At 32.6% G+C, this 24,095-nt stretch overlaps 1 protein-coding gene across 1 annotated transcript in view; it reads left to right on the forward strand.

The window, feature by feature from the left end:
- The window catches only part of CCDC178 (coiled-coil domain containing 178), a 410,690-nt gene that overhangs the window by 62,997 nt on the left and 323,598 nt on the right, over positions 1 to 24,095 (forward strand). The window contains exons 9-11 of the mRNA XM_028098190.1: positions 2,916 to 3,069; positions 20,509 to 20,604; positions 20,757 to 20,893. Of these exons, the coding sequence (XP_027953991.1) occupies positions 2,916 to 3,069; positions 20,509 to 20,604; positions 20,757 to 20,893 (387 nt within the window). The remainder of the gene's footprint in view (positions 1 to 2,915; positions 3,070 to 20,508; positions 20,605 to 20,756; positions 20,894 to 24,095) is intronic.

Below are 24,095 nucleotides of genomic sequence, written 5' to 3' on the forward strand. Positions count from 1 at the left end.
TCTTATGCTAGTCAGTTTATTTTTATAATGCTGTCAGTGTTTTCTTTATGTATTTCTAGGCTATATTAAGTACATATGATTTTATAGCTTTTGTATCCTCATAGTGGATTTTCATATATGTATATGTGTATATATACATGCATTTTTTAAAGATTTTTATTTATTATTGAGAGAGAGAGAGTGAGAGAGTGAGCACACGAGAGAGCACAGAGGGAGAGGGAGCACAGAGGCAGAGGGAGAAGCCAACTCACTGCTGAGCAGAGAGCCCGATGCGGGGCTCCATCCCAGCACCCTGGGAACATGACCTGAGCCAAAGGCAAACGCTTAACCGACTGAACCTCCCAGGCGCCCCCTACATGCATTATTTAATCCCTTTAATATTTCATCTTTTAAAGTATATTTTTGCTTGATCTTGATATTCTAAAAGATTCATCCTGATTAGAATTTCACTGGCAGATCTCATTTTATTTATTTAGTTAAAAGTGTTTCTGTGGTTTTATTTTAGATTGATTCTTCCAGGTCACCTATAACTGATTTCTGTGCTTCTATGTAAATCTGATCATTATCTTCTTAATTGTTTGTTTATTTTTGTGGGGTTTGGCTAGCTTTCTGCTGATGTAGGAAAGTCTTAGCTAAGACAACTGGGGAGATTTGGCGATACCCTATTTCTCCAGTTGGTTAGCAATGTTTGCATGGTAATAGGAGAGGAGTAGAGCAAGCAAGCACAATCACACATGAACTGCTGGCATCCCATTTGCTAAAATCCTAATGACAATGGCAAATCAAATGGCTAAGCTCAAAGTTAGAGTTGGAGCACCCCCCAAAGTTACATGGCAAAGGAAGTGGATATAGGACTGGGTGAGGAATTGAAACCATAATACTCTCAATATTCCACACTCTTTTTCTTGCTTTGTATATCTTGAAGCTATCAGTTATGTTTCTATTTCTATTTTAATCATTTATCTGTCTCCATATGTATACATTTGTGCATATATCAGCATTTTATTCTTCTATCTGGCATAAGACAGATTTCAGCTTATATTAATTACAAATACAACATTTTCCATTTTGTAACATTTTCTAAAACTTTTCCTTCTCAATTTTGAGTATAGAAATTAGCTAGTGGTTTTTAAAACTAATATTAAACATGAAGGTGCATTTGTATTAATTCCTGTACTTACCATTTTTTATTACATCATATAAATCCTTCTTGGATGATTTTCTTCTCATCTAAGTATGTTTTCTAAAAGTTCTACTGTAAGCATGAGAGGAGTCATAAATGATTTATTAAGTAAAATTTTAGAGATATGTTTATTGTTCTTCACTATTTTTTAATTTGTTGGGAATTAATACACATACAAGAACATGATTATGTATGCTATCAAGTGTATACATTGATGATTTTTGAAATATGTATACACCCCTGATTAAGATATAGAAGCTTTTCAGCATACTAGAAGTTTCTCTTCTTCTCTTTCCCAGTCCATACCACTGCCCCCTTCCATCCCAAAGAGGTCATCTTCATTCTGACTTCTATCACCAGACTTAGTTTTGCCTGTTCTTGAAATCCATATGAATGGAAGCATACATAAAGCATATGCTCTTTAGCATCTTGATTGCTCTACATTGTAACTCTTAACAGGTAGAATGATTCTTCCCATTTTATTCTTCTAAATTTATTCTGATTTAGCAGATATGAGAATGATAAAATCTAAACTACCAGTGTCTGGGGGTCACGAGTAGCAAACTTTTACCCTGAAAAATCCTTAAAGGGCTGAGGAATTGGCGGCATCAACTTTAGGAAATGGGGATAAGGAGACAACTAAAATAATACTTAGTTCCTGAATTCGATGACACTGGGCAGTTGTCCACTTCTTACTCAGAGTCTATAATTCATTATCTGGACTGGGGGAAATAGATACCTTTTAGAAAAGAAAAATTAATTTAAAAAGAAGGAAATATAACCAAACATATATCTTGAATGCTGAGGTTCCCCACCTCTCATTATCTACTTGGCTTCTAGAATTTTGATAGGGAGACCTACACTCTCCAGACGTGGAAGGATAAGGAAGAATCTTTTTTGCTTATTTGTTTATTGTTTTAACTTTCATTTCTGTAGTGAGGTTATATCTTTCAGTTTCATTTTGACTCTACTCCTAAAAATCAGGGTTAGTGCATGAGAATCTGGGTTACGTCCAGGTGGAGTTATCTGTATTTCTTGCTGATATTTTATGGAAATGATAATTTTGTCATTTTCTCACCATACTTTTTACGTATATTAAACTCTAACACCAGTGTCTAAAGGGACTTTTATATTTGGAATGTGTTTTCTACCTACCAGAGAAGATACAGGATTATGTGGATCACAGTTTAGCTCTGGCTTTCTTTGTGGAAGATCACATAAGAACAAAATATTCCTTGGCAATTTATTTTTTAGTAATCCGGTTGTTTTTCTAAGCTGCAGTTTCCTCCATTTTACCTCTAGACCAGGAAAGACAAAACAGTAAACTAGGACTTTAAAAATGTGTGGTCTTTTCACTTCTATATCCTCTCTTCTTTTTTTCTCTTCTTTTTGTCTTGCCTTTCCAGCCCTGTACTGCCCACCCTCTTTATCAAAGGTCTTAACTCTATCACCTGAAATCAAATCAAAAGGTGATTTATTTTAAATAATTTAGAAATCACTTTTCTCTCACTTTTTTCCATTGGAAGCATAAATGCATCTGGTGAATTTTTTCTCACCATTTAGTTCTTGATCCTAAATGGTACTTTTAAGAAGTTGCTTTGGGATGGGAGAAGTTTTAGGAATAGGTAAATTCCATTGATTTACATTGTTAAGTCAGAAACGAATTTACATATAATTTTAAACATGATTTTCCTTTCATTGTGGATAAAACCAACTGTGTTTTTCCTCTTAGGAGAGAGAGAGAGAAACTTGACAATCTATATAGTCACTACGCTATAGCAATAGAAAATGTTAATGTTAGTATTGAGGAGAATGAAGAAGCAGTGCATGAAGCATTGAAGGAAACAAAGACATCAACAAAGGAATTATCTGCTTTATCAAAAACGGTGGGTTTTCTGATTTAAAAATTAAAAAAAATACTGATTGTATTTTTAAGCCAGAGCTGTTAAAACTTACTATCAGTAATGAAATAGCAGTTAGCCAATTTCCTGTCTATATTGGTTTTTTCTCTTACTACATAACAAATTACCAGAATTTTAGCAGCTTGAAACAACATCCATTTATTATCTCAAGGTTTCTCTGGGTCATGTCTTAGCTGGTTCCTGTGTTCTGGGTCTTCTAAGACTGTAATCAAGCTATCAGCAGCCCTACATTTCTTTCTGGAGACTCTAGGATTACTCTGCTGTCAGGCTCATTTCAGTTTTGGCAGGACTCAGTTTCTGTGCTTTTAGAACTGAAGTCATTGTTTCCCTGGTGGCTCTCAGCCTGGGATCATTCTCAGCTTTCAGAGGCTGCTTGCATCCCAGGCTGGTGGTACCCTTCATCTTTAAATCTGGAATGGGGGGGTTGAGTCCTCTCTGGCATAGTATCACTCTGACCATCCCTTATGATTCATCTTTCCTGCCACATCTCATTCACTATAGTAAAAGAAGTAATGGTAAAAGAAATTGATAAAATGGTAAAAAAAATTAATACTATAGTACAAAGCAATAATATACACATTCTGTACCATTTGGCATTCCTACTTAGAATTAAAACTACATGTTTTTTTATTGCCACTTTCTATTATAATATTTCTATTATATTATAGTATATTTCTATCTATATACTCTTTATGTCTCATTAAATTTTTAAAATTAATCAATAATTAAGAGTGAGACTAAGTGTGTTCTAATGGCTTTTTAGAGGTCATTTGTATTTCCTTTTTTTTGTGAAAAAGCTGCTCATGATTTTTCCCCATCTGTTGAGTGATTGTATTTTGACATATTTATAAGAATTTGTTGTATATTCTTGATACTAAATATTTTTAAATTACATATGTTAAAAATATTTTTATCCAACCTTCTTTCATTTCTTAATGGTAACTTCTGATGAAGAGAAATTTCAGTTTTAGTGTAGTAAAAGTTATAAATATTTTTCCTTTGACCTTTGTGCTTTTCTGAATTTAAGAATTTTTTTTTCTACCTTGAAGTCAAAAAATATTCTCTGGTATTTTATTCGAAATGTTTTGAAATTTGGCTTTTCATATTTACATGATGCTTCTACATGAAATTATGTTTAAAATATCAAAACTGATATTTTCTCCTTTTATTTATGTTTGGAAGTAAGAAACTAGAATTTCAGGAATGTATATTTCACTTGCCACATGTGAAGCATAATCAATATGAGATTCATATATGGGTATGGTGTGAAGTTGAGGTTCCAATTACATTTTCTTTCTTAAATAGAAAACAAATTGTTGCAATATAACTTATTGTATTTTTGTGTTAATATTCAGTGCCATCTCTGTCACATGTGAGGCTTCCATATTTGTGTGGATCTTTTCCATTCTTTTTTTGATTTGTTTGGTTTACCTAACCATCTTTACCTCAGTACTTCATGTCTACATTATTAAGCTTCTATACTGAGTTTTGATTATCTATTATGGTGAATCCCTCAGTCTTACATTTCTTTATGAGTTTTAGGCTATTCTTGACCTTTGTCCTTCCATATAAATTTCAGTGTTATCTTATTCCTTTCTTCAGAAGTTTTATTGGAACTATGATTGGAATCATATTCATTTATAGATTGTATGATGGAAAAATGAAATCTTTATGATGGGGATACCTAAACATAAACATGATCTATCTGTCCCTTTATTTGGGTGGTTTTTCTAAATTGAACCTCAACCAGTTTCCTTGGAACTTTGTAGAAGGCAAACTCTCTCTGGAAAATCAACCTGAGATTGGTCTTAGACAAATTAACCCTTATATCTCCACTGAATTTTAAAGTTTTTTTTTTAAATAAGCTTCTAATGTAATTCTGATTTATTTGTAAATGTAGTTTATATGGTAGGTATTACTTAAAATTTGTGAAGGTTTAATTTTTGTCTTACTACATGGGTAATTTCCATAAATATTTTTATCTTCTGCATCTTTTCTCTGGTAGGGGGATGCAATCTTAAATAGGTTCATTTTGTAAACTGTGCTAATTCTGTTATTTAAATCTTTTATATTTCTGATTTATTTTCTGACTGTTGTATAAATTACTGAGAACTGTATTAAAATATTTCAATGTGATAGTGGATCTCTTTCTTATTTTTTCCATTTTTCTGTTATTTTCTGCTTCTATAATTTGTAGCCATGTTTTAGATGAAACTAAATTTAGAATCTTTAGAATTAAGTTTTTGCTTATAATATATTTTATTTTTACATTTTTAAGCTATAAATTATTAGAAGTTTTGGAATGCATATTTATGATTATGAAGCATAATCAACATCTTTAACTTCTTGAACAGTTTGAGGACCTTGTGATTTTTTTCTTGATATGTAGTTTATTTTCCATCATGTTATACCTATCTTATTTAATAATACCTGTATTAAGATAATTTTTTATTAGTTTACACAATAAATGTTGGATTATATTTTTTCCCAGTGTAACATTTTGCACACAACTCTTTTTGTTTATCAGACATTCCTAAGCATTATTTTTTCTTGTTACTAAAGTGCATCTTTTACAAGCTTTATTAGTGAGTTAGATTTGGTATTTTCAAAATTTTGTTTCCATGAAAATGTCTTTATTTTGTTCTCTTTCATGCAGTGTAGGAAATATGCCCCTGACTTGATATGGGCATGACTCACACTGCTGCATACGCAACGTAAAAGAATCCAGAAATAGGCAACGCTTAAAACACTGATTGCATTCTATGTTTACCTCCATACCAGTACTTACAACACTACTGAAATCGTTATTACCTGTCTTCTACTTTTTAGACTATAAAGTTTTTAAGGATAGAAGACGCATTGTGATTTTTGTTTCCTCTGTGTAACATGCACAGTGTCTGTCCTATATTGGGTACTCAATGATATGCCATATTAGGCACTCAAGAAAAGGCATTTCAGGCTTTTTGAATGAGTGAGTTAACCAGTGCATAAATGAAAGAAAAGAAGGAAGGGGAGGGAAAGGAAAGGAAAGGGAAAGGAAGGGAGGAAAGAAAAAGGAAGGGAAGATAGGAGGAAGGAAGAAAGAAAGGAAAAAAAGGAGGAATAAATGGAGAAAAAGAAATGTATCACCTTGTGAGCTTGGAAAGAATTTTATGGGATGTGGAGTGTATAGTGCATACATTCACATAATCTGTGAAGATTTAAAATGATGCATGTACTTTCTTATGTATAATTTCTTTCCAGGGACTACTATAAGCATCAGGGAAATACAGCACAACCAATAAAAAATTTTAAAATATTATATAGTGTTGTCAAATAATTATGTTCTCAATTTCCTAATCATGCTGAAATTTGTCATCTTAAAGAATATCATTGTTAAAAAAAATCTTCAAAAATGGGAAATTCATTCACTAAGCCTATAAACAATCAGTGTTTTATTTCTTTGATCATCTCTAAAATAGCAAGTATGACCCTACCTAACAAGATGTTATTTTTTTGATGAGATATTATGAACATATTTTATAAGGTTAGTAATATTTTTCAATTATAGAAATCATTTGGGGTCTATCATACTTCCTGGGGAAGATCTGAACATGATGAAGTTTAGATATATTAATTTTTTTCTGCATTTTGCTCATTATAAAAACCTTTTAGCTAGGTTTTCAAAGAGCGCATGTTAAGCACTCAATTAAAAGCAATGATGTGCATCACTTCCATGCATTATTTTTTGGTATGCAGTTGAAACTTCTAGCTCAAGAGAAAAGTAAAAGATTTGTGCTGCCTGATTGCACATACAACCTAACTGATTTTTTAAAATTTCAAGGCATATCATGCTTCCAATTTAGTCTTTACTTCATTAACATACACTTTTTTCTAATTTGTGTTGGAATTGTATCTATGAAAACACATTTTTCCTTCTCATTTCTACAAACAATAGCTTTTGTAGGCCAGAAAACATCTTGAAATTGGTTAAGTACTTTAAAAATATTGTCAAAATCAAATTCTTTTTAAATGTTAAAGTACAGATTTTCTATAAATCCTTTTCTCATGTTTTCCTTGAAGTCTACTACTACCATAGTAAAGAATTTTTTTAGAACATAATTTCATCATCTGTAACTCTTAGTTTCTTGTGATATTAAAAAAACAGCCATCTATGTTTCACTTTATCCAGTCATTTCATTAGATAATAAAAAATGACTTTTAAAGATTTAGAAATCCTTTGTGATTTTCATATTTTACTAACCAGTAGCAGGTACACAAAACTTTTTTAAAAAAATCAGATTGCAGATAAAGGTTGTAAATAAGTGAATTGCTTTTGTATATATACTTATGTTTTCATTTTTGGATATTGATTTTGTTAGTAGAAATTTATTATTTATTACTACCTTATTGGTCTATGTACTATAGAGTGTAAATCCTGATACCACAAAACATCTAGCAAATTCTGCTTTTTGATTCATATTTTACCTTAAAATCTTATGAATTAAGCAATTTATTTCTTTAAAAAAAGGTAAGCCAATAATTATTACTAATCATATGGATAATTATTACTACCACCAAATAAGAAACTAGTCTAAAGAGGCAGAGTAAATTCTTCATGGACACAAAGCTGTTAAGTGGTACAGCCAAAATGCAATGCAATTTTTTGATATTCCTTCATTATAAAATATTCAATAAAAGGGGCGCCTGGGTGGCTCAGTCGTTAAGCATCTGCCTTTGGCTCAGGTCAGCCCCGCATCAGGCTCCCTTTCGGCGGGAATCTGCTTCTCCCTCTCTCACTCCCCCTGCTTGTGTTCCCTCTCTTGCTGTGTCTCTCTCTGTCAAATAAATAAATAAAATCTTTAAAAAAATAAAAATAAATAAAAATAAAATATTCAATAAAATAATATGGATAAAATGTGATAATATATATAAAAGTACATATTGCTAATTTTTTCATCATGAGATTTCAATCAGTGTGGCATATTTCTAAAATATTTTAAAAATCTATGAAATTGACTTTATTTCATTTCTTATTTTAAAGAAGTCTTTAATGTTATCTAAGTGTTGATTTCAAATATATGCTCATTATCATGTTAAAGATTTAAAAAATATACTCAGGCTATAAAAACTGTTTACCAGGAATAGATGTTGCTTTGTGAGCATCTGTGAAGATTCTAAAGAGTTTCTCGTTTGACCTATTGAAGTGATGTATTATATTAATATTAAATCTTTTTAAAATTCTTGAGATGACTCTGCTTGGTTATGGTTTATTGTTCCTTTAATTTACTGCTGAGTTTGATTTGCAAGTATTTTATTTAAGATTTTGCATCCATATTCATAAGTTAGTCTGTATTCCAGTGTTCTTAATTTGTGCTATATTTGATAGATTTCCTTATCAGGATTATACTAGCTTTAAAAAATGAATTGTGAAGCTTTTCTTCCTTTCTTATTACCTAAGGAATTAATATGGATTTAAATAACTTTTTCTTGAAAGTTAGATAAAACCCTTTAGTGAAAATATAACTCTCGTGCTTTTATATTTTTTAATTGTTTGCATTATTATTTTATTTGTCATGGACAGTTGTTTTATTTCATCACATGATTAGTCTTACCAGGTTATATAGGTTTCTTCTTAAGGTTAATTTACAATTTTTAATGGTCCTAGAAATAATCCAAGTGGATTAAGATTTTGAAATTATTATGATATCATATAGAATGCTCTCATACTTTTGTTTATCTCTTACTTCTAATTAATTGTATATGTATGTTTCACTTTTAAAATTAGATTTTCAAGTTTTTATAAGTGGAATAAAAAATAAGAGGTGGATTTTAGATTTCATAACTCTATAATTTCCAACTTCTAAAATATTAATGTTTGCTTTTATAGTTAACGATTTATTTTCTTCTTATTCCTTTATACCTTTCACTTCTCTGTTTCGAATACTTAATGTTTTTTTTTGTTTGTTTTTAAATCTTTCCCTAAGAGCTACAGTTGCATTTCTTGTTACACTTTGAAGCAAAACTTCTTGAAAGGATTTTCTGCATTCACTCAGATTTCTCTCCTGCATTTCCACTTCAAATAATTTCCAGTGAGTTTTCACTACCACACTACATTGAAATTGCTAATAAGGGATCCTATTTTCTTCCTTAAAACTCTCAGAAAATTTGGTAGGATTCATTACACAAACTATTAGCTAACATTTCCTTAAGGTACATTTCCTTAAGGCACTTTTTGAATAACACAAATATTTAATGTTCATACCTCAGAGTTTAGAATATACTCATGTGAGTAGAAGAAAATATTGATCTATGACTTCACTATCCAGATGTGGTCACTGCTAATATTTGTTTTGCATAAACAGGCTTTGTGCTATATTTAAAAACTATATTATCATATGCATGCAGTAATTGATGACATGTTTCTCCTTATATAAAAACTTACTCAATATTATATTTTACAATGTAATTTTAATAATTGAGAGTTTCTTAGAACTTTATTATTGAACGTTTAGGATGTTTTCAGTTTTTAAGTATTATAATCAAAGCTATGATATTTCTAAAACTTAAATATTAACATAACTACTCATTTTAACAAAATAATATTGTGATAGAAAAATAACAAAAGTTGAATTATGGTGTGGTATTAGAGGTTCAAGCAAGAATCCTATGCCATGTATTTCTGGTAGGGCTTGAATGATTTGCCTGCATTTTTACATTTCCAAAATTAACTCACTTTTTTAACAATAATATTTCCATTAATTTAATTTCTTGGCTTTCATATCATTAATCTTTTTATTTTAAGATTTTTTAAAAATATTTTAAAGATTTTATTTATTTATTTGACAGAGAGAGACAGCGAGAGAGGGAACACAAGCAGGGAGAGTGGGAGAGGGAGAAGCAGGCCTCCCACTGAGCAGGGAGCCGGATATGGGACTAGATCCCAGGACCCTGGAATCATGACCTGAGCCAAAGGCACCCGCTTAACGACTGAGCCACCTAGGCGCTCCTCATATCATTAATCTTGTAGAGTTATTGTCCAAAGGAACTTGAATGGCAACTGTTCACAATTTAAGATCTGGGTTTATACTATTCTTACCTTTTACCTAGTGTTATAACTTTAAATGTTGATGTTACACATTGTTTCTTTAAATATAAAAGAATTTTAAACATAATCATACCACCTCTCAGAGCAGTACACATTGTATAATATTTGTGCCTGTTCAGGGAGGAAGAAGAAAGCACAAAGGTCTTAATAGTATGTTTATAATTAGGCAGGATTAACCATTGTCCCTTATGTCTGCATTTTGTCTTACTTAGCTGTATATATGGTGCATATAAAGGACAAATGAGTCCTAATTTTACAACATCTCATCTTTCTAGATATTAAAAAGGTTTCCAGTGTATGAAAAAATAGTAAACGTTGTGTACACTGTGTTTAAATTTACGGAAAAGATTGTTCTGCAAACAACTAGAGGAAGTGAAATTGTTAAAATTCCCTCTAAGCATTACAGATACTCTACTTTCTCCTGGGTTGATAGAGGTGAGAAGAGGGAGGGTTCCTTCAATGCTGCTGTGTATATAGTGGGCAAACTTTAAATAAATCCTTACTTGAAACATCTAGTCTTCTAGATGTTTAAAAGTGCACATATGTTAAAGGTAGAGAGTTAAAGTAACACCCTTTAGGGCGCCTGGGTGGCTCAGTTGGTTAGGCAACTGCCTTCGGCTCAGGTCATGATCCCAGAGTCCTGGGATCGAGTCCCACATCGGGCTCCTGGCTCAGCAGGGAGCCTGCTTCTCCCTCTGACCCTCTCCCCTCTCATGCTGTTTCTCTCTCTAATAAATAAATAAAATCTTTTTTAAAAAAAGTAACACCCTTTAAGTATTCTGTTAATTCATAAGAATGGCTGTATTTTGGGAATGGAATTGTTAAACTTGATGTCTTGGAGAGTATGCTGACTGTTCACGGGTTGTGGGGTGGGCAGGGAAGGGAGTGAGGAGAGAAGCGTTCTGTGCCCGTGAGTCTTTAGCCAAGTTCAGATTGTCTAATAACCATTGTTATGTAAATGCATTGTAGTTAACATTGCTGTGTATTAAAGGATAAACAAGTCCTAATGTCCAAAGTATATAAAAAGTAGGGGTGGTAAAATAGTCCTGTTATAATAAATGTCCTTTTGTTAGTTTTTAGGACTGTTCTGAGGCGCCTGTTAATCCACCTCCTGGAGCTAGATGTATTCCTGTGCTTAGTCATTGAAATGGTGGAGGGAGCAAATGAAGGGTGAAGGGAAGGGCTTTTTACTAGTATCTCTATATCTAGAAGACAGTTTTAAGTTATAACCATAGGTCTATATATGTGTCTTTGTAAAGTTCCTGTGTTTATTGTGGACAAGGTTCATTATTTGTAACATCTAAGTTTTTCAGATATCCTGAGGTGCAATGTATGATAAAATGTACAGCTATTTAATTAACCAATTTATAAGTTTCTTTTTGTTATAATTGATAGGAAAGAAGCATCTTGAGCATGGAATTGTTAAACTGTCTCTGAGAAATGGATGTTAAGACTTATTCGGTTGGCAACAGTGGGGCAGAAGGAAGTATAGAGGGAGAGATGTATGTGGGTGTGTTCATATTTACATTTAAATGATAATTGTTAATGTGTGTACATTGCTTTTGGCTGTATTATAGGAAGACACTAAGTGATTCAATGGCAACATAGCTCTTTGCTAATAGTATAGATTGGATAATGAATTCTTTCAGAAGCATTATACTTTGTGTACTCTATTACTTTATGTCTCACTTTTAATCGAACATGAAGAGAATGCATTATTTTAATTGAATTTTGCCAATATCTTTATCTAGAGGCCTGTTGCCATTTTTGTCTTTTATGACATTTTTGTCACCAAGTAAGGCAGGATTACATTTTTTTTCTTTCCGATTGAGTTGGTGTAGTGTATTCTTGGTTATCAAAATACTCTTTGTTTGGGGACTTTGAAATGGTAAATATTCATGTTGTGTAAAAAAGCACGATACATAACTGTATGATCTTAATTACATTAAAATGCTTAGTTATATAGATATGTAGGACCTAGAAGTCAGACTGTAAACTGCTTGTGATTACAGATGACTTTGTTGTTTGCTTCTTGTGTTTTGCAGTTTCCTTTTAGGCACATGTTAACTTTTAAAAAATACATTTTTAAAAAACTTTATAAAACCACACTACATAACAATTCTTGGTGTTTTCATTATAAGTATAGAGGGTTTTTCCCTCCTCAATATCATTTGTGATTTAATTTACTAATTCTTTTCCCCCCATATGTTTACTATTTATATTTATTTTTGTGGAAGACTTGCTCATATTATTCTTTGTAAACATATTTTATAAGTTTGATTTTTAAAGCTGATTTTTGTTAACTTTCATTACATTGAGTTTTTTTCATGTTTAGAATTGTAATCTGTTATTCCTATTTTTTCTTATTGCTTCAATGCTGTAAATTTACAGAGCTGATATTTATAGTACTCTACTTTTTTATTTTTTTAAATTTATTATGTTAAAATAAAATAAAAAAATAAAAAAAATTAGTTTTTGATGTAGTGTTCCATGATTCATTGTTTGCATATAACACCCAGTGCTCCATTCAATACGTGCCCTCTTTAATACCCCCCACCCCTCTCCCCTCTAGAACCCTCAGTTTGTTTCTCAGAGTCCATAGTCTCTCATGGTTCGTCTCCCCTTCCAATTTCCCCCCCTTTGTTTTTCCCTTCCTACCATCTTTTTTTTTTTTAATATATAATGTATTCTTTGTTTCAGAAGTACAGGTCTGTGATTTATTCTTTAAAATAAAAATTCCTTGACTTTGTCTTAAGCAAACATTATCTATGTTGTAAAAGAGATAGATTTTAGAAATTTTACAATTGATTTGAGTGAAATGGAGAGCTAAGAAAAGTTATTCTCATAATAAATAATTTTGTATGCATTTGGTACCTTATGATTAACTTTTAGATGAGACTACCCATGGATTTCTTGTACTTCACAGTTCTCTTAGAGAGAGTAACTCTATATTAAGTGATGTAAATATTGGTTACTTTCATTAGTATTCTTTAAATAATAAAAATGCTTTAAGGTTATGAATTCAATCATTTTCTAGTTGTAGAGGTGGTTTTATATATGTTGGGGGAGAAAACCTATATTCTATATCACTACTAAAATTTAAGTTTATGTATTTTGGTATAAGTTACAAATATTAATCAGTTTTAATTGAAATTCTTTTTTAATTTAAGTGATTCACATGTTCTTTAATCTAGAAGGACACATAAGGATATTGCCCCTCAACTATTAAGAGTGTAACCAAAAATAGAGAAGTGATTATCTAAGAAATGTTTTAGACATGTCCCCACTATCTAATGGAATACACACACAAACACACATAAACATACATATGCATACATATAAGATATATAAATATATAGATATGCATTCATGCATACATATATGTACATATACACACATATGTGAATGAATGAATGAATGACTGCATCCCTGGTATACATGGGAGACCCACATGTTGTGAATTTCATATCAGCAAAATACTGAAAGAGGCCAACAGTGTATAAAAGAAAGCTGTTGGATCTCATGATTCTGCTGGCAGGAAGCTGGTTGATAAAATTGTCCACCTGCAAACATGTGCTATCTTTCATGAAAAAAGAAGGATGACTCAAAATGGTGAAACCAAGAGTCCTGAAGGTGGAACCAAGAATTGAGAGGGTGAATAAAATTCCAGAGGGTGCAATTGAGAGCTAAAGAAGGTTATTCTTCCTTTTGGCTGAGGATAGAAAAAGTCAGGGGAATGTAGCAGAAGGTGGAGTCAGAGAGACACAGAACATGAGAAGCATTCAACCAGCCATTGCTGACTTTAAAATGGAGTGGGCCATATAAAAAATGTGAAAGGAAAATGAATTCTGCCTACAATCTTGATGAGATTAGCAGTGGCTCATTCCCTAGAGTCTCTGCAGAAGAGCCCAGGCCAGCTGAAACCTTCGTTTCAGTTTGTGAGACCCTAAACAGGCTATTCACTTAGCCCACTAGCATTCTGTTCTGCAGAACTATGAGATAACAAATATGTATTATTTTAAGCCAGTAAGATGATACCATTCTATTTGTTCAGTTCTCCTTTTGTGTCTTTTAGAAAATTTTTCAGAAGTTTTCCTCATGTAGGGTTTCAATATTTTTCATAAGTTTATGCCTAATTAGTTATTTCGTTGCATGTTAATTGGGGATTTTCTCTTTCATTAATTCTCATTACTGGTTATATTTAGGTATATAAAAATCAATAATGCTAATTCATATTATACTAATTTATTGATTTTAAAATTATTTATGGTAGTTTTATCATTGTTTATTTTGGATTTTCCAAGGGCGCTATTATTTCAACTGTAAATATAGATATTATTATCCCTTCACGATTTTTTTAAAGATTTTGTATTTATTTGACAGAGAGAGAGGCAGCAAGACAGAGGTAACACAAGCAGGGGTTGTGGGAGAGGGAGAAGCAGGCTTCCCACTGAGCAGGGAGCCCGATGCAGGGCTCGATCCCAGGACACTGGGATCATGACCCAAGCCAAAGGCAGATGCTTAACGACTAAGCCACCCAAGTGCCCAATCCCTTTACTATTTTTATGTCTTTTAATTGTTATCTCTTATCTGATTACACTGGTTAATGCATCCAGTACAATATTAAATGGTAGTAGAGATCATTGGCATCCTTGCTATGTTCCCTTGATGGGATTGGTGCTAGTTTTTTTTTTTTTTTCCCCTTAAATAAGAGTCTGACTTTAGGAATCACTATATATTTTGTAATGTTAAGAAAATATCAGTTTCAATTTATTGAGTATTTTTTTAATTGGGAACGGGTGTCAAATTTTGCCAAGTTTTTTTTGCATCTAGGGAGATGCTCATGTAATATTTTCTCTTATATGTATAAATATAGTTAATTGTATTGATGGGTTTCCTAATGTTGAACCTTGCATTATTGTAATAAATCTTATTTGGTTATAATATCTCTCACCCTATCTTAGACACATTCCAGTTTTCTTTTTTGCCCTCACCATTCAACCAGAGTATCTCTGATATAGGTCAACAGTGATTTCCACATTGGGAAATCTAATCATTGTTTCTTTGTCCTTATTTTAATTAACTTATATGTAGCACTTAACCAAGTTGACTATACCCTTATCTCTGGAAACATTTTCTCTTGGTTTCTAACACATTATTCTTGTTTCTTTTTACTCTTCTGGAAACTTGCTTTCAGTTTCCTTCGCTGGTTTCTCTATATTTCCCCAAACTCCACAAACATTTGAGAATCCCAGGGCTTAGTCTTTTAGAATAAGCTTTATGTATATGTAACTGACAACTCAATCTCCACTTAGGGGTCTAGTTGGTATGTCAAGCTTACCTTTTCCAAAATTGAACTTTAGATATCCAACCTCTCTATAAACCTGCAGTTTTCCCTGTTCCATTTTATGATATTCAGTCCTTCTAGTTTTTCAGACCAAGGCAGTTGAAATATGCATTGGAACTGTGTATTAATTTATGTTGGGAATTGCTAGGCCAAAAAAACCCATCTGTTCCGTTTTAGTAGATAATGCCAAAAATTTTTTCCAAAATAGTTATACATTTTTCCTACTCAGACCATCATGTATGAGAGTTCTAGTCTCAGATTAACACCATCATCTAATATTGTCTTTTATTTATTTTTAATTATAGTTCTTTTGGAGGATTTATCCCTCTGTAGTTTTAAATTTTCATTTCTCTGATTAGTAAGGTTGAGAATTTTTAAAGCACTTTAGAATGTTGTGTTAGAGGCTGTCACAGAGAATCAGACTCAAATTTCTCCTCCACGTTCCAGTTGTGACCTGCACATTACACCCTTTTGAGATTCAGTTTTCTCATTTGAACAACTAGATGTATGTTAATTTAATACGTTAAAAATCTGCAAGAGAGGGATTTAGGGGTTAACGTGTTGATTAAAGGAGAATACATATAAAGGGTATCATTCATTTAGAAAGGGATTTAGAGATTTCAACAGATTTGCAAAGCTGGCCAAGAGAGCTATAGGCTGGACTTTCCAGGAGTGTTTCCCAAATTGACCAGTAGAGGAACTATGACATCTGAGGCTGCCTCTGGACTTGTATTGAGTGTACGCCTGCTCCTTGGATCAGAAAGCTGGGACACCCACAGCTAGCGGATAGACACTAAATCACAGCTAGACAATATTCACACCTCATGACCTTACTTGCCAATAGAGAGCAAACAAACAAAATTAAATTGGAGAAAGCAACCAAGAATCAGGAAGATGGCTTTTACCTCAATTTTGCTTTCCACAATATGCATGACTGGATCTCCTATTGGTTGAAACTAATTTGCATCTTGAACAGTTTCACAAATAAGAGTAGAAACTGCCTCCCTGCCTCCCTGCCTTCTTTTCTGTTCTTTTTCTGTCCTGGGCTCTGATACACAAAAAAGCATATTAGAAGGAAGCTGCAAAGGAGGTTCATTGATTGAGCCATTAATTACACTTTATTCACCTCAACTACAACTTACTCAATTATTTGCCTTTCAAATAAATTCAGAATGAAAACCGTTATTAACCACTACTAACAATATTAAAATTAATAACTTTATGTAGGCTGGTTTTATGTGCTGGTTCTTTTTATGCACTAAATTCTCCAAATTTGGATTGTTGTGTCAGAACTAAGTGTACTTTTCAAGATAGATATTACTAAAATATGTTCTGAAAAGTTTGATATGTATATTTGTGCATATATATGTGTATATGAGCAATACAAATATCTGATTTCTCACTTTTCCCAACACTGTAGGCGTTTTAAAATCATACCAACTTAATTATTGGGTAAAGAAGTGTTGGATTAATTTTCATTTTCCTGCCTGGAGGTGAAGTAAATTCATTTTCATTTTGTTTTTATCAGCCATTCAAATTTCCTCTTCTTCTTTTTTTACTTGCAAAGATTACTATTCATGACATCTACATAATTTTAGATATTCCAATGATGAGCATTTTCAAAGTTATGTGTTTATTATCATTTATATTAAGAAAGCAATTAGCACACAGTGATTTCATGTGTGGTTCCATGGATTTTATTGCTCAGAGCAGGGCTAAAATAATAGTACTTATTCAAAAATTGCAGGTTGTAAGAATTATACTGTAGTACTTAAGGTGTGCCCATGAGCATTTCATAACTTCACTTCCTGAGCCTGCCAACAAATACCTATCAGTGGCATGGTAGTACAGATCATTAATTTTGACCTTAAGACACTGAATTTTCATGTTTATCTTTTCTTTTTATTGGAAAATGCACTGGAAAATCTACTTCTTAAAGATTGACAGTTGTTTGGCATATGAAATACGTATAATTTTAAGCATCAGAGCTACCACATCTAGAAAGCACATTAGAAACTGGTTTGGGGCCTATTTATGATTTTTGTACTTCTATAGATTCAGTCCTAGATTAGTGGTTAAATATACGGATGTTTGGGGCATCTGGGTGGTTCATTCAGTTAAGCCTGCACCACTTGATTGCGACTCAGGTCATGATCTCAGGGTCCTGACATCCAGCCTCGAGTCACACTCCACAGTGGGTGGGTGTGGAGCCTGCTCAAGATTCTCTGTCTCTCTCTCCCTCTGCCCCATCCCCCTGCTCAGGCATGCATGCTCTCTCTCTTAAAAAAAAAAAAATTATGGATGTTTTAAGTGTAGAAATAAAGACACTAGTGAAGAATGTAATAGAATCAGTAACATGTCTTTAGATAGGTATGAAGACCAAAATAAAGTATTTCCCAAAGATCCTTTACTAATGTTTACAAGCAGCAAAGAAAGATTAGTGTGGGAAGAATTCGATTTTTATTAGATTTTTGGATTTTATGAACTGGTGAAGAAAACAAATCTACTTTATTATGTATTCTAAGATTAGTCACAATTGTCATAATTATTAAATAATCCACAATTGTCATGTTGAAGCACAAAAAATAGAAAGCCTACCAAAATTTTAAAATAGACAGATACTCAAGTGTATGTACAGAGTGAAACAGAATGAAAATGCTGAGACTTTAGAATTATCTTTTTAGCATTACAATTAACTTCAGAGTCCAGATCTGCTGAAGCAGTTAGTTAAGACATTTATCAAGGCTGCTACCAGGTGACAGGGAGATTCAGGGATATAAAAAACAAAATGATTCATTAAATGTCAAATAACAATTCATCTTTTACTTATAGAGATAACCAAATATGTAAAGAAGTAATTATTATTTCTAGTATAAAACTTGTTATAATTCACTGCAAAGTGATGAATTCATTCATACTGTGAATTCTTTGCTAATGTGCACAGATAAAGAAAATATAAATGTATTGACAACTTGAGAAACAGTGGTAAGTCCTGGAATCCATGTTTTTGATCAATCACATATAATGCTAATGCCATAGCCAGATGAAAGAAAGTAACTAATTACATATATTCAAAAAGTTGCCAAAAAGGCAAATCCACCCAATGTTATACTCATGAATAGTCATATTCAAGCCATTGCAAAGTGATGCAGGGATTTTGAGAGAAGTATTTAATGAAATTTTAAAAATTATTCATCAGATTCGTTAAAACCACCAAATACTCATATGTGCCCTCAGATTTGTAAATGAATGATCAACCATTATTCTTTAATATGTGCTTTTTAAGAAACTCACTCCCTATTAATTTATAAAAAGAGCTTCAAGTATTCCTCAGTGAAAAATTCAGGCTTCTAGATGACTTTATGAATGAGAACTACATTAAAAATTAGGATATTTTACAAAGGTATTTTCTCATTCAAAAACTTAAAATGTCCTAACAGAACTCTAATAGGTGAAGCTCTCTGAAGAAAAAAATCCAGCATAATTGAAGCTATAGAATATACCTTTTAATTATGTCAAGGTGGAAATGTCTCATTGTCTGAGTAATTTGGTTACAACTTTAAATATGTTGCACTGTCTGAAAAACTTGACTGATAGTTTTTTCATGATTATTTCCCAAACAATGATAATAATGAGTGGGTAAGAAAGCTTGTACATCACTTTGTAATTGGACAGTTTCTGAAGAACAATTCTGGAAGATATTTCAAAGGCTTCTTGAAACTAAAAATTATAAAAAACTTATTTTTATTTGGGTTAGAAATATAATGTCCAGTTATATAGGAAATTTATTAAATATACAGGTAAATTATAATTCATTGAAGTACTCATCTTCAAAATACAACATCAATCCAAATATTTCTTTAATTACTGATCATAATTCTAAGAAAAATATGTTTAGTATTTTCTTGGTAAGTTGAATATATTTAATACTACTTGTATTTTATTTTTATATTGCTTATTTCATAAATTGATTTTATTTATTTTTAAAATTACTTCCCTTTATGGAATGTGATATTGGATTTTTAACTTCCACTAACGGTAGTTTCCTTTTTTAAATAATTGTTTAAATAACCATGTAACTGACAGTATATTTTATTAAACCTTTGCATGGCTTATCATTCTTTTCATGTGGGTCTTGATTTAAGCTTTTAAATAAGAATTTGTGTTTGCTTTATATAGGTCTTCTTTTTTATGTTTAATTTATTCCCAAATATTTAATATTTTTTGACCAAGGTTTTTAAATATTGTCACTATGTTTTTAAACAGATTATTACTGTTACGGTTAAAAGCTATTAATTTCCTTATGCTTATATCCAGCCATTTTACCAAAGTCATTTATTGTAGTTTTAAATAAAATCTTCTGTTTTTCAAAGTGTTCAATCATATCTAAAGTTGAAGATGTATTATCTATTCATATTCAACATTATAATAATAACTTTTGGTTTTATTATCCAATTACATTTAAACTTCCACAAAACATGATTAATAACAATGGTGATAAGAGATAATCTAGTCTCATTCTTGAGTTCAGTGAGTGTGCATTCAGCATTTTATGATTAATTTTGGTATTTTATATTGTATTTGTGTAGTTTTCCTTGTACTAGTTTAAAAATTATTGAAACTAGATAGTGAATTTATCACATAGCTGTTCTCTAGAGTGTTGACCATTTTTGTGTTATTTTTTCCTTCAATTTTTAATGTGATGAATTATGATTTAAATTTTCTAATTTTTATCAGTTCTTACAACATAACTAAAATACGTTCTATTTTATTCAGATTAATTATTTGAGCACTGTTAGACTTAATTTGCTATATTCTATTCAGAATCTTGCATCAATTTTTATAAATGGCAACAACCTATGGTGTTATACTATTTTAATCAACATTTATTAAGTTATGATAGCTACATAATTTGAAATATATTTTTTCTTTATAATTTGTTTATTTTTTTCTGTATATTTTTTCTTAGTTAGATGATTTGAAAAAAATTTATGATCAACTATCCTGGAAGAGAAAAAGTAATGAACAGGAGTATCTGGATGTACTTAATAATTATTATGCCACAGTAAGTTGACCTTTCCCTCCTTCTCCCTAGAGTTCTATTCTCTATCCCTAAATACTAACTCATGCAAGTAAAAGTAATTTCATTATTATACATGTTTTTTCTTTCTGAGATACAAGACATGTATAAATGATTCTTTTATTCTTTTCTTAAAGAAAAAATCATGGGATATTGAGCTTTCTAATATTGCAAAAGACTTTTCAGATATTTCAATTGCAAGTACTCAGTTGACAGAAGAAAACAGAAGACTTGAAATTGATATTGAAACTGTAGCAGGTTTAATCAATGACAGGTAATTGTGCAAATATAATTTTTATTTTGATATAACATATCCAATATGTTAAATATAATACATCTCTTCATTTTATTCTCCTGGGGTGGTATGGTGGTGTTTGTGTTTATCATTAGCTTAAATTTTATTTATTTCTATTAGCTTTTTTTTTTTTTTAGTGTGGGAGGGAGAGCAGAGGGAGAGGGAGAGAGAGAATAGGCTTCACTCCCAGCGCAGAGACTGACACGGGGCTTAATCTCACAACCCTGAAATCATGACCTGAGCTGAAATCAAGAGCCGGAGGCTTAACCAACTGAACTACCCAGGTGCCCCTAGATGTTGCTTGGTTGCTCTTTAAATCACTCTGAATCCCTTTAGAGATACCAAAATGTTGAAAAAATGATCTAATAAGGAGTTTTATGCTCACTCCTATCACCTCCTTTTGACATATCCTCTTATACTCAAAGACACTTTAAAATTAAAATATGTTTTGGGGTGCCTGGGTGGCTCAGTCCGTTAAGCGTCTGCCTTCGGCTCAGGTCATGATCCGGGGGTCCTGGGATCGAGCCCCACATCGGGCTCCCTGCTCCGTGGGAAGCCTGCTTCTCCCTCTCCCACTCCCCTTGCTTGTGTTCCCTCTCTTGCTGTGTCTCTCTCTGTCAAACAAATAAATAAAATCTTTTTAAAAACTTAAAATATGTTTAATTAAGCTTCTGCTGCCCTTGTCAACCCTCAATTCTTTCTAGCAACTACTAGTTTTCTTACTCAGAAACCTACAGGTTTTCTTGCTTCCTTTTTCTATTTCAATCCTCATAATCAAAATGTTAAGAAAATATGTTCCACATGCTAAATATCTTTTTAACTATCTCATTACTCCACCAGCACCCTGGTACAGGCAATCATCATATCTTGCATGAACTTATAGTGACTTCTAAAGCTAGTTTACTGCAGTCATTATGCTCTCTTTCTAATCCATTATCTCGTTCTTTCTTTCTTTTTTTCTCTTTTTTCTTTCTTTCTTAAAATTTTTTATTGTTATGTTAATCACCATACATTACATCATTAGTTTTTGATGTAGTGTTCCATGATTCATTGTTTGTGCATAACACCCAGTGCTCCACGCAGAACATGCCCTCTTTAATACCCATCACCAGGCTAACCCATCCCCCCACCCCCTTCCGCTCTAGAACCCTCAGTTTGTTTTTCAGAGTCCATCGTCTCTCTTTCTTTCCTTTCTTTTTAACATAAGTATGATCATTTCCTCTCCATACCTGCATTAATGTTAACAGGAATGAAGGGACAAAAATGCCTCCTTACTCTCCTACTAGGTCCCTGAATAGGCAGACATACCTGCCTGTGCAGTTTCATATATACATGGTTTACCCTTATTTTTTTTTGTCTCCTTTGCAATTTTTTTAAAATTTTATTTTATTATGTTATGTTAATCACCATACATTACATCATTAGTTTTTGATGTAGTGTTCCATGATTCATTGTTTTCATATAACACCCAGTGCTCCATTCAATATGTGCCCTCTTTAATACCCGTCACCAGGCTAACCCATCCCCCCACCCCCTCCCCTCTAGAACCCTCAGTTTGTTTCTCAGAGTCCATAGTCTCTCATGGTTCGTCTCCCCCTCCGATTTCCCCTCCTTCTTTGTTCCCTTCCTACTATCTTTTCTTTTTTTTAACATCTAATGTATTAATTATTTCAGAGGTACAGGTCTATGATTCATCAGTCTTGCACAATTCACAGCACTCACCATAGCACATACCCTCCCCAGTGTCTGTCACCCAGCCACCCCATCCCTCCCACCCCCCACCACTCCAGCAACCCTCAGTTTGTTTCCTGAGATTAAGAATTCCTCATGTCAGCAATTGCACTACTGGGTATTTACCACAAAGATACAACTGTAGGGACCCGAAGGGGTACGTGTACCCCAATGTTTATAGCAGCAATGTCCACCATAGCCAAACTGTGGAAAGAGCCAAGATGCCCATCGACAGATGAATGGATAAAGAAGAAGTGGTATATATACACAATGGAATATTATGCAGCCATCAAAAGGAATGAGATCTTGCCATTTGCAACGACGTGGATGGAACTGGAGGGTGTTATGCTGAGTGAAATAAGTCAATCAGAGAAAGACATGTATCACATGACCTCACTGATATGAGTAATTCTTAATCTCAGGAAAGAAACTGAGGGTTACTGGAGTGGTTGGAGGTGGGAGGGATGGGGTGGCTGGGTGATAGACATTGGGGAGGGTATGTGCTACGGTGAGCACTGTGAATTGTGCAAGACTGTTGAATCACAGTTCTGTACTTCTGAAACAAATAACGCAACATATTTTAAGAAAAAAGAAAAAGAAGAAGATAACAGGAGAGGAAGAAAAGGGGAGTATGTCAGAGGGGGAGACGAACCATGAGAGACGATGGACTCTGAAAAACAAACTGAGGGTTCTGGAGGGGAGGGGGTTGGGGGGATGTGTTAGCCTGGTGATGGGTATTGAGGAGGGCACGTTGTGCATGGAGCACTGGGTGTTATGAACAAACAATGAATCATGGAACACTGCACCAAAAACTAATGATGTAATATATAGTGATTAACATAACAATAAAAAAAATTTAAAAAAAAAAAGAATTCCTCATGTCAGTGAGATTATATGATACATGTCTTTCTCTGACTGACTTATTTTGCTTAGCACAATACCCTCTAGTTCCATCCACGTCATTGCAAATGGCAAGATTTCAGAGTTTTTTTGATGGCTGCATAATAATTCCATTGTATATATATATATATACCATATCTTCTTTATCCATTCATCTGTTGATGGACATCTTGGCTCTTTCCACAGTTTGGCTATTGTGGACATTACTGCTATAAACATTGGGGTGCACATACCCCTTCAGATTGGTTTACTCTTATTATTTGGTTCAAATACAATGGCCTTACTTCATCTTCTCCTATTTGCTATATTTGCCCCAGGCCATATGGCATTTTTATGCTATTTCTTTTTCCTATAGTATTTTTCCTGTTCCTTCTTCCCAGCATTTATCCTTAAGACAGTTTACGAGTCATTTCTGAGAAGCTTTTCATCGGCTATCCAGTTAAATACAATTTGTCTGTTATGAGTGTGTCTTACACACCTACTTTTCTCCTTCATATCTCTTGCCATATTTAGAATTTTGTTTGTGTGAATGTTTGACTCTTGTTCATTC

Source organism: Eumetopias jubatus, unplaced genomic scaffold, assembly GCF_037043125.1.
Source record: "Eumetopias jubatus isolate StellerSeaLion01/CBP00866 unplaced genomic scaffold, mEumJub1_p1.0 scaffold_16, whole genome shotgun sequence".
Taxonomy (NCBI): Eukaryota; Metazoa; Chordata; class Mammalia; order Carnivora; family Otariidae; genus Eumetopias; species Eumetopias jubatus.